The sequence below is a fragment of the Pelobates fuscus genome, chromosome 1, assembly GCF_036172605.1.
Source record: "Pelobates fuscus isolate aPelFus1 chromosome 1, aPelFus1.pri, whole genome shotgun sequence".
Lineage (NCBI taxonomy): Eukaryota > Metazoa > Chordata > Amphibia > Anura > Pelobatidae > Pelobates > Pelobates fuscus.
The window spans coordinates 9,024,686-9,037,816 of record NC_086317.1 but is presented as its reverse complement, the minus strand read 5'-3'; the positions used below and the strand labels follow the sequence as shown (position 1 = coordinate 9,037,816).

Here is a 13,131-nt window from a genome sequence, read left to right as displayed (position 1 = left end):
CATTATTTATTTTAAAAATTACATGGTGAAGACAGACATAGATAAAGAGATAGATAGATAGAGAGAGATAGATAGATAGATAGAGAGATAGAAAGAGAGATAGATAGAGAGATAGAAAGAGAGATAGATAGATAGATAGATAGATAGATAGATAGATATACGGAGATAGATAGACAGACAGACAGACAGACAGACAGGCAGACAGACAGATAGATAGATAGATAGATAGATAGACAGATAGATGATAGCTAGATAGATGGTAGATAGATAAAAAGATAGATAAATAGATACATAGCTAGATAGATAAATAGATAGATGATAGATAGATAGATAGATGATAGATAAATAGATAGATAGATATATATATAGATAGATAGATAGATAGATAAATAGATAGATGATAGATTGGTAGATAGATAGATAGATAGATAAACAGATACATAGCTAGATAGATAAATAGATAGATAGATGATAGAGAGATAGATAGATAGATATAGATAGATAGGTAAATAGATAGATAGATAGATGATAGATAGATAGATAGATAGATAGATGGTAGATAGATAGATAAATGATAGATAGATAGCTAGATAGATGATAGATAGATAGATAGATGATAGAGAGATAGATAGATAGATAGATAGATGATAGAGAGATAGACTGATAGATAGATAGATGATAGATGATAGATAGATAGATGATAGATAGATAGATAGATAGATAGATAGATAGATAGATAGATAGATGATAGATAGATAGATAGATGATAGAGAGATAGATAGATAGATAGATAGATAGATAGATAGATGATAGATAGATAGATAGATGATAGAGAGATAGATAGATAGATGTCACATTTTAAACAAGTTAAGGGATAAGGGCACATCGATAGTAAGACGTTAATTTACACAGTAAAAACTGTTAAAATAAGCCATTGGTGAGTATTTATCAGCAACAAAAATATAACATTCACAGCATGGGCCAATTCATTTAACCAAACCTGTCTTTCAACTTCAAAGTCTTAATAATGCCGGTAAAAACATGAAAATCCACTTCTACTCCAGGAAATTCAAGTCCGGGAGAAGGATTTCATATTGACAGGCACGCTAAGCACAGAAAGCTCTAATTAATTTGAAGACGTCATATGGAGCGTGACTCAGATGGAATAAGTCTTTATATAATATCCAAACACCGAACACAGTGCCTGCCATAGCGAAACAGTGTGCGACTGAACTAAATCCTAATGCAAGGTGTGAACGTACGCCATGTGATGTCTAATGGTATCTATACACATTACCTTTCAGTATTATTAGTGGCTTTCGCCAATTCATTGTAATAGTAATTTAATAAAATAGAAAATGGCAAAATCTTATATACCGGTAACTATTTTATATTTTTTCCAGCAAATATTTAAAAATGAAAGAAAACCAATATTTTGCAATTACATTTTCTGTTCCACTGTACTGTATGTTTTAGGCTTTGCACTGAGAGCAAACATTTGTGGACTTACTGCTGTGAACAGACACGTTCACAACTGGGCACACAGCACACACGCGTTCACTACTGAGCACACACGTGTTTACTACTGGGAACACAGCACACACACGTTCACTACTGAGCACACAGCACACACACGTTCACTACTGAGAACACAGCACTCACACGTTCACTACTGAGCACACAGCACACACACGTTCACTACTGAGAACACAGCACTCACACGTTCACTACTGGGCACACAGCACACACACAGCACACACACGTTCACTACTGAGAACACAGCACTCACACGTTCACGGAGACCCAGGAAGTCAGAATTAGAAGACTGAGGAAGCCGAACTGAACGGTGAAACGCGTTTCTTTATTTGAATAGACTTTTTAATAGATTTGGTATCTGTATTTTTATATTTAGTTTTATTTTTACCTTGGAAAATAAAATTATACTTTGTTACCGAATTCGAGTCTCCGGCATCTATACAGATGGGTGTGTAGTCCCAAACTACACTAAGCTGATTTACTGAGCCAGGATACAGGCTCTACACTTGTAACATTGGATCCACGCCAGCACTGAAATAAAAAGAGGGGGAGGTCGCCCAGGAACGGACCTAAAAGCAATCCACACCAGAGCTAGGTTATATTAGCTCTGGAATATGTGAGTTTTTCCAATTTTTTCTTTTTCCTGTGCTCATAAAAATAACACTATTACACTATATGCAATTTTATGTTTTAAAGGCACAGAAGACATCAATATAAAACTAGAAAAAAATCCCAGCTAAGTGCTATAATACTATTTTTTTGTGTGCACAATATAACACTGGGTTATCACATAAGCGCTCCACTGTTTTAAACTTTGTATTACACAGCACACACGCGTTTACTACTGGGAACACAGCACACACGCGTTCACTACTGGGAACACAGCACACACGCGTTCACTACTGAGCACACAGCACAAACGCGTTCACTACTGGGAACACAGCACACACGCGTTCACTACTGGGAACACAGCACACACGCGTTCACTACTGGGAACACAGCACACACGCGTTCACTACTGAGCACACAGCATACACGCGTTCACTACTAGGAACACAGCACACACGCATTCACTACTAGGCACACAGCACATACGCGTTCACTACTGGGAACACAGCACACACGCGTTCACTACTGGGCACACAGCACACACGCGTTCACTACTGAGCACACAGCACACACGCGTTCACTACTGGGCACACAGCACACACGTGTTCACTACTAGGCACACAGCACACACGCGTTCACTACTGGGAACACAGCACACACACACACATTCACTACTGAGCACACACACATTCACTACTGGGTACACTGCACACACACGTTCACTACTGAGCGCACACACATTCACTACTGGGTACACTGCACACACACGTTCACTACTGAGTGCACACACATTCACTGCTGAGCACACAGCACACACACATTCACTACAGAGTGCACACACATTCACTTCTGAGCACACAGCACACACATTTACTACTGAGCACACACACATTGACTATTAAGAACACACAACACACACATTCACTACTGAGCACACACACATTCACTACTGAGCGCACACACATTCAATGCTGAGCACACACACATTCACTACTGAGTGCACACACGTTCACTTCTGAGCACACAGCACACATTTACTACTCAGCACACACACATTCACTTTTAAGAACACACACATTCACTACTGAGCACACACACATTCACTACTGAGCACACAGCAAACACACATTCACTACTGGGCACACAGCACACACACATTCACTACTGTGCACATTTACATTCACTATTAAAAACACACAGCACATCATCCCAAACCATTCCTGCTTGCCGGTGAATATATTGCATCACCAATCACAGTTACAGGTGGATGCATTACATCACCGGTTATGATTACAGGTGGCTATATTATATCATTGGTTAAAGGTGCACATATTACATCACCGGTTACAGGTGGATATATTACATCACCGGTTATGGTTATAGATGGCAATATTATATAACTGGTTAGTGATGGGCATATTACATCACCGGTTACAGGTGGATATATTACTGTGACGAGAGCAATCTCGCCACATTGCATTGGAGAAGCCTGGTTGCCCGCCTGCTGCCTTTGGACTATGGACCAGACTTTAAAAGACTTTTTTTCCCTGCAGAAAGGCTTATTCGTGCCTTTCTGCCGGGGTGTTTGGTAGATTTTATCTACCGAACAAACTACCGAAGGAGCGACCACTTGAGAGCTGGAGTGTGCCGCCAATTTACCTCCCTGAAGCTGCGGTTAACCGCAGCTTAATTGACGAATGCAGGGTGGTCTTTGTTCGTTTACCGAACACGTGGCGGTGGCCATTTTAAAAGTCCCGAGCGGCCAGCGATGTGCATTACTTACACCATGGATCTAAAAACGGACACTTAGTTGCACGAACACCGCTGAGCCGCCTGCCTGCTGGTTCTTCTTCGTGCAGTTTAAACCGAACACATGTTCATTCGGTACTTGTGCTATGTGAATGTGTTAACCCAGATAGCTTTGCCATGGAGCCTATTCGTGTAATTGAAGACTTGGCTCCATAGCAATTGAACTGTGAGAATAGGTAGTTTTGTGCGCTCAGATCCCAGCTATCTGGGGATATGTGAAATGTCTGTGTTTTATGTATAAAAGGTGACTTTATGTATTTTAAGGTGTTTTACTGTCTTTGTGTCCCAACGTGTATAATTGCCTCTGTCCTGGGAGATAATTGGATTACTTCTAAATTATCTCCAGGATAGAGGGAGGGAAATTAGGATGCATTGTGGGGATGTTTTACCTCTGTGTGTCTGAAATGTGATACATGTCTGTCTGTGATACATTCTTCCATCTGGTCCCCTAGGGGAGTGTCCACCAGGTGGGAGACCTGCATAAATACTGGGCACGTAGCCCTGAATAAACCAGACCACTGCTTGACTCTCAACACGGAGCCTCGTCTCGTTCTTGGGAGGATTCACTGTATGCTGTTAGAGACTGATTGCCAGTAGTGTAAGCTGATTATCTGCTTTTCTTGTTCGTCTACTAGCAGCTATTCGTGAGGTTCCAGTTTGGGAGGTGGAGTGCTATTTTGTATCCAGTTCGGGAGTTTGGTGTTCTGCAGTAGCTGTGCCTGTATATCTGGAAGGGGAAGATCTACTAAATGGCGGTTTAACCCTTTTATGTCTGGGGGTGCCGTTACAATTACATTACTAGTTACGGTTAGAGGGTTGATATAGCACATCACCGGTTACAGGTGGATATATTACATCACTGGTTACAGTTACAGGTGGCTGTATTACATCACTGGTTATAGTTACAGGTGGATATATTACATCACTGGTTATAGTTACGGGTGGATATATTACATCACTGGTTATAGTCACAGGTGGATATATTACATCACTGGTTATAGTTACAGGTAGATATATTACATTGCTGGTTATAGTTACAGGTGGATATATTACATCGCTGGTTATAGTTACAGGTGGATATATTACATCGAGGTTATAGTTACAGGTGGATATATTACATCACTGGTTAAAGTTAAAGGTGGATATATTACATCACTGGTTATGGTTACAGGTGGATATATTACATCACTGGTTATATTTACAGGTGGCTATATTACATCACTATTTATAGTTACAGGTGGCTATATTACATCGCTGGTTATAGTTACAGGTGGATATATTACATCACTGGTTATAGTTACAGGTAGATATATTACATTGCTGGTTATAGTTACAGGTGGATATATTACATCGCTGGTTATAGTTACAGGTGGATATATTACATCGAGGTTATAGTTACAGGTGGATATATTACATCACTGGTTATAGTTACAGGTAGATATATGACATCACTGGTTATAGTTACAGGTGGATATATTACATCACTGGTTATGGTTACAGGTGGATATATTACATCACTGGTTATATTTACAGGTGGATATATTACATCGCTGGTTATAGTTACAGGTGGATATATTACATCGCTGGTTATAGTTACAGGTGGATATATTACATCACTAGTTATAGTTACAGGTGGATATATTACATCACTGGTTATAGTTACAGGTGGATATATTACATCACTGGTTATGGTTACAGGTAGATATATTACATCGCTGGTTATAGTTACAGGTGGCTATATTACATTACTGGTTATGGTTACAGGTGGATATATTACATCACTGGTTATATTTACAGGTGGATATATTACATCACTGGTTATAGTTACAGGTGGATATATTACATCGCTGGTTATAGTCACAGGTGGATATATTACATCACTGGTTATAGTTACAGGTGGATATATTACATCGAGGTTATAGTTACAGGTGGATATATTACATCACTGGTTATAGTTACAGGTGGATATATTACATCACTGGTTATGGTTACAGGTGGATATATTACATCACTGGTTATATTTACAGGTGGCTATATTACATCACTAGTTATAGTTACAGGTGGATATATTACATCGCTGGTTATAGTTACAGGTGGATATATTACATCGCTGGTTATAGTTACAGGTGGATATATTACATTACTGGTTATAGTTACAGGTGGATATATTACATCGCTGGTTATAGTTACAGGTGTATATATTACATCACTAGTTATAGTTACAGGTGGATATATTACATCACTGGTTATAGTTACAGGTAGATATATTACATCGCTGGTTATATTTACAGGTAGATATATTACATCGCTGGTTATAGTTACAGGTGGCTATATTACATTACTGGTTATGGTTACAGGTGGATATATTACATCACTGGTTATATTTACAGGTGGATATATTACATCACTGGTTATAGTTACAGGTGGATATATTACATCGCTGGTTATAGTCACAGGTGGATATATTACATCACTGGTTATAGTTACAGGTGGATATATTACATCGAGGTTATAGTTACAGGTGGATATATTACATCGAGGTTATAGTTACAGGTGGATATATTACATCACTGGTTATGGTTACAGGTGGCTATATTACATCACTGGTTATAGTTACAGGTGGATATATTACATCGCTGGTTATAGTTACAAGGGGATATATTACATCGCTGGTTATAGTTACAGGTGGATATATTACATTACTGGTTATAGTTACAGGTGGATATATTACATCGCTGGTTATAGTTACAGGTGTATATATTACATCACTAGTTATAGTTACAGGTGGATATATTACATCACTGGTTATAGTTACAGGTGGATATATTACATCGCTGGTTATAGTTACAGGTGGATATATTACATCGCTGGTTATAGTTACAGGTAGATATATTACATCGCTGGTTATAGTTACAGGTGGATATATTACATCACTAGTTATAGTTACAGGTGGATATATTACATCACTGGTTATAGTTACAGGTGGATATATTACATCACTGGTTATAGTTACAGGTAGATATATTACATCACTGGTTATAGTTACAGGTGGATATATTACATCACTGGTTATGGTTACAGGTGGATATATTACATCGCTGGTTATAGTTACAGATAGATATATTACATCACTGGTTATAGTTACAGGTGGATATATTACATCACTGGTTATAGTTACAGGTGGATATATTACATCACTGGTTATAGTTACAGATGGATATATTACATCACTGGTTATAGTTACAGGTGGATATATTACATCACTGGTTATAGTTACAGGTGGATATATTACATCACTGGTTATAGTCACAGGTAGATATATTACATCGCTGGTTATAGTTACAGGTGGATATATTACATCACTAGTTATAGTTACAGGTGGATATATTACATCACTGGTTATAGTTACAGGTGGATATATTACATCACTGTTTATAGTTACAGATAGATATATTACATCACTGGTTATAGTTACAGGTGGATATATTACATCACTGGTTATAGTTACAGGTGGATATATTACATCACTGGTTATAGTTACAGGTGGATATATTACATCACTGGTTATAGTTACAGGTGGCTATATTACATCACTGGTTATAGTTACAGGTGGATATATTACATCACTGGTTATAGTTACAGGTGGATATATTACATCACTGGTTATAGTTACAGGTAGATATATTACATCACTGGTTATAGTTACAGATAGATATATTACATCACTGGTTATAGTTACAGGTAGATATATTACATCACTGGTTATAGTTACAGATAGATATATTACATCACTGGTTATAGTTACAGGTGGATATATTACATCACTGGTTATAGTTACAGATGGATATATTACATCACTGGTTATAGTTACAGATAGATATATTACATCACTGGTTATAGTTACAGGTGGATATATTACATCACTAGTTATAGTTACAGGTGGATATATTACATCACTGGTTATAGTTACAGGTGGATATATTACATCACTGGTTATAGTTACAGATAGATATATTACATCACTGGTTATAGTTACAGATAGATATATTACATCACTGGTTATAGTTACAGGTGGATATATTACATCGCTGGTTATAGTTACAGATAGATATATTACATCACTGGTTATAGTTACAGATAGATATATTACATCACTGGTTATAGTTACAGGTGGATATATTACATCGCTGGTTATAGTTACAGATAGATATATTACATCACTGGTTATAGTTACAGATAGATATATTACATCACTGGTTATAGTTACAGGTGGATATATTACATCGCTGGTTATAGTTACAGGTGGATATATTACATCGCTGGTTATAGTTACAGGTGGATATATTACATCACTGGTTATAGTTACAGGTGGATATTATGCCCAACACAGAGTATACCAGGGCTTACTGATGGAAGAAATGTAACAGAGTTAATTTTGTATACAGTAGTTATAATCACGTATCTATGCACTTGTATCAACTAGCACCAAGTGAGGAAAACCAAAACGTCATTAAGTTTCGTTTCTCAGGAAAAGGTGGCCTTGAAGAATGGACGTGCTGCTTTGCATTGTACGGATACAATTTCTTATCTACATAGCATAAAAGACTTGTGCGACCGTGGAATTACCCAGAAGATGATTTTAACATACAACACGTGTGTGTTTGTCTCTTCTCCTTGATATCAAGCATTAGGTGTATCTCTGATATGCAATTGTTTTACTCTGAATACAAGATTTAAACCTGCCACTTACCATTTCAAGTCCTAATCTACTAGCCAGTCCTTTTGGATTGTTATTTATATATCGACAACATATTCCGTAGCACATCACAATCGTAGAATGGGGATAATTGACATTGACAACAGGTAATTGACAAACAAAATATCAAAAAAGACAAAAGGTGAAGAAGGCCCTGTTCAAAAGAGCTTACAATCTAGTTACTTGCCCTTGCCATCCTAGAGAGTTAATGGTGCACTTAATGGTGAATTTCTACTCACTAGCGCTGAAAGATAGTGGCGAGTGGAAATGTTAAGCCCTTAATATACCACCAATCCCAGCATTGTGTGCCGTGACACATGGTGCTGATTCACAAAGCACTAGCCAGGAAGAGAAGGAGCTGGCGTGCAGAGAATCCTGACATCTACACAAACTGCATCCAGAGAGGGCAAACCCTGCTGGACCATGGTGGCTGTGAAATCTAACGTTCTATGTAGTATGACTGGTTATCTGTTTGGGTATTCGGTGTGATTAGCTGCTTTAAGACCTTGTTTCTCTCTTGTATAGTGGATACTATTTTCCAAATAGAAACAGGAAGCTGTGCAAAGCCCAATAATATCTTCACTGTCAATGCTTTACTGAAAAAGAATAATGACAATCTGGTCAAAAATACAACAAGCTATAGTGCAACAAAGTGAACTAACCCAAATTCAATCAAAGCCCAAGAGCGAGCCGAGCACTGGATCTGCAGAGGAGACCGATTCTCTGCTATCCTGAAGCTTATTACAGACGATAAATAGAATATAACATTGTATCTGAGCACGTATTTCAGTAAAATAATGCGACCAATCCATCTTCATGGAACAACTAATACGACATCTTCCATGTAGAGTGTGCAGAGCTCATGCCACGTATCTCCTTACCTTTCCTTCATCTCTGGGCATATCGCTAAGGTGTACCACAGGTCCTGGGTGGGTTTTTGTAGATCTGCAGAAACAGAAAAACATGCATGTTAGTAGTGGACAATAACGTGATATCTGAAGCACAAGCTGATATGGATGCAGAGTGCTGTGTCTGTGTGTCTGCATCTGCACTCTAATGAATGGCCCTGTAATAACTGCACTCTAATGAATGGCATTAAAATCACAATTACAATGCACTACAATACAATAAAATGGTAAATCCTATTAGGTAATTGCCAATTAGCAGGATGTGTCGGATAGTAGACCTATGCAACAATTAGGACTTTGATGGAAAATTCCACAGAAACATCAAGTAATTTAATGGGTCCAGGTACCTCCTAGATATGCACATAGAGGGACACCATCGGCACTATAACCACTTAATCTGATTGAATTGGTTATAGTGCCTGGAGTCCCCTGGTTCTGCCCTTCCATTCAATGTTAAACAATTTTCAAGTAGTTTAACACAAAATGAGTTGTCCTGACCACAGCTGAGCACTGAATGGAGGTATGACTAAGGCAGAGATCAACAGCAAAAAATATTTTGTGAACTGTGATGGACACACATCTCTTTCAGCCTATGTAACTACGTAAGATGCTACTATCGCTATTATTTGTACTCTTCTAATCCTGTAACTCTCTCCTTATGGCTCTCTCCAGACCAATAAGCCAATACTGCGTCACTACTGTCCAACTCATGCTTGCAGGACGTCTCGCGGATGGGTCCCTTCCTTTGGAATAGCCTGCGTACTGCCATCAGACTCTCCCCTAGTCTTCAATCATTTAAAAAGTGCCCTAAAACCCATCTATTTAGGAAAGCTTATGGCCTCCCAGAGTAACCTCTACCTCACGTACCTATCCCATGCTCTCTACTAAAAGGCAGCCCTCTATTCTCTCCTCCAGCTCTGCTTCACTCCACCTTATTTGATCGCTATTTCCTGTCCTATTGTGTTTTATGCCCCACCTCCGATAGACTGTAAGCCTCTGAACCCATTTGGGGGGATAGTGGGTTCTGATACGTGGCAGCAGGTTTTTTATCCACATATACAATAAAACATGCCATTATGCTGAATGACTGCATTGGAGTGCATTGGAGTTTAGCAGAGAGAGTGCGGTGTCTTTCCTCCATTTTCCGTTTGTGAAAGGGTGAGCGCAATTATTTCTAGTTTTTATGTTATTATATATGAAGTATACTAGATTAGAATACTGTTAAATACTTGCAGTATCCAGCCTCTGATAAGCAGTCCTGCATTAATTTACAATTACAGCATTTAAAGGTTGGTTGTTCGATAGCTTCTAGATAACACCAGTCAGCGATATCCTGGTCACGATTAATAATGTGCTCTGCTTCGTTTAACAAGATATGTCAAATTACTTTAGTATTGCAGTGTTTACAGGGTGTAAATTATACTTGGTCAAAGAAACCTCAACTGCTGGAGTGAACCAGACTAGTTAAGTACACAACTGGATATAATGAACGAAATAATACTGATAATGTGACAAATACCGTCTAGTGAAACACCAGTAAATAGTAGTGAAAATCTAGCCAAAATGGCTTACCTCTATGTACAAAAAATGAATGATGCCTATGAGCCTACAGAGCTCCAGAGTAGCTTACTGGCTAGTGACTTTAATTAGTAGAAAGAAATGGTCAAACCCAGAGCTAGGGGCCCATAAAGTAGGTATGAGTCAAATGACAAACATAGGTATCAGGGGTGCTGTCACGTTCAGCTAAACACGGTGCTTAGATCGTGCAGCTGCAAGAGGGTCTATGAACTTGGTAGCCAGTATAATGTAAAGTCTGGTCGGCGGTATACCAAATGCCCTGGGTGGATGGGCCAATCACAGATCTTTTCGTCAGACGTCATCTGACGTTTTCTTTCGTATACACTTTGCTACAACTCCGCACATGTATCGTTATGATAGCAGCCAATAAGGACTAAAATCCACTCGGTACACATTGGGTTAACAAACTGGTGTTAATAAGAAAAAGTGTATACGAAAGAAAACGTCAGATGACGTCTGACGAAAAGATCTGTGATTGGCCCATCCACCCAGGGCATTTACATACGCCCACGTGGTTGGTTTGGCGCTGAATTCCGGCGGTTTCATTGGTCAATTAGCAAGTGGCTGGGACTTGAATACATTTAAAAGGAGACTTCTGACTAGTCTCAAATTAGCCCCTGACGAAGGTGCATCCGAGCGAGCACCGAAACGCGCGTCGGGCTCTAAGGGCTCTCTGTTCTACTCACTCCACTTTTCACTTAGGGATCTCTATCACCATGTGTAGGCAACCAACACACTAAGTATGGTTATGCACATGTAGTCACCCTTTTGTGTGTGTTTTTTACCTCCTATTTGTACTAGGGTTTGGGTCACGTTTGGTATCTGCTGAGTATACCTCAGTAGTACCGACTGGGGTTTCTCGATTATATACCGTAACCATTATTTGTTCAGCGTTACAGTTATCGAGTTATATAGGGGGAGGTCCTATTTATATGCCTCTTTCCCTATGTTATTTATGTTAAGTATTTATTAACTCATTTATGACACCCCCCCTTGACAGTGGTACTATCGCTTGGTATACCGCCGACCAGACTTTACATTATACTGGCTACCAAGTTCATAGACCCTCTTGCAGCTGCACGATCTAAGCACCGTGTTTAGCTGAACGTGACAGCACCCCTGATACCTATGTTTGTCATTTGACTCATACCTACTTTATGGGCCCCTAGCTCTGGGTTTGACCATTTCTTTCTACTAATTAAAGTCACTAGCCAGTAAGCTACTCTGGAGCTCTGTAGGCTCATAGGCATCATTCATTTTTTGTACATAGAGGTAAGCCATTTTGGCTAGATTTTCACTACTATTTACTGGTGTTTCACTAGACGGTATTTGTCACATTATCAGTATTATTTCGTTCATTATATCCAGTTGTGTACTTAACTAGTCTGGTTCACTCCAGCAGTTGAGGTTTCTTTGACTATTCTAAACTATAGGGGTTAAGCCCCAGGACACCCCTGGAGTGTCCCAATAGGTGTTCCTCCACCAGTGAAACGGTCCATATTTGTTTGGACCCTCCTCACAGGTGGAACATTTGTTATATTGTAAATTATACTTACCTTCACTACAAAAATCAACTGGTGAGCACAACTATCATAAGGACCATTTTCTACAGAGCTCACAATTAAAGCCAATGGTAACATAACCCGCAAGAACAACTATTAAACATTATCCTAATTGTGCAGAATTTTTCAGAACTCCCACGTTTTCCAATTACACGCAGACAGGGCACTCTTTATGTAGGGCACACAAAAAAGGGGTATTACACAAACAGAGCTCTACCACAATAAAACACCTAGTAATGTGCAGTGTAAATAGATTTATCACAGGGCTTCAAGACCTGGAGATAATTGAATTACTTCTCGATTATCTCCAGGGCAGAGGGGAGGAAACCGGGATGCATTGTGGGAATATTTTGTGCCTGTATGTCTGAAAGTG

The 13,131-nt window shown here is 38.9% G+C and overlaps 1 protein-coding gene across 8 annotated transcripts in view; it reads right to left on the bottom strand.

The window, feature by feature from the left end:
* Positions 1-13,131, bottom strand: part of STXBP5L (syntaxin binding protein 5L) — a 350,034-nt gene that overhangs the window by 215,665 nt on the left and 121,238 nt on the right. For all 8 annotated transcript variants that reach the window (XM_063446146.1, XM_063446149.1, XM_063446159.1 and 5 more), the window contains exon 6: positions 9,592-9,655. In XM_063446146.1, coding sequence (XP_063302216.1) covers positions 9,592-9,655 — 64 coding nt within the window. The remainder of the gene's footprint in view (positions 1-9,591; positions 9,656-13,131) is intronic.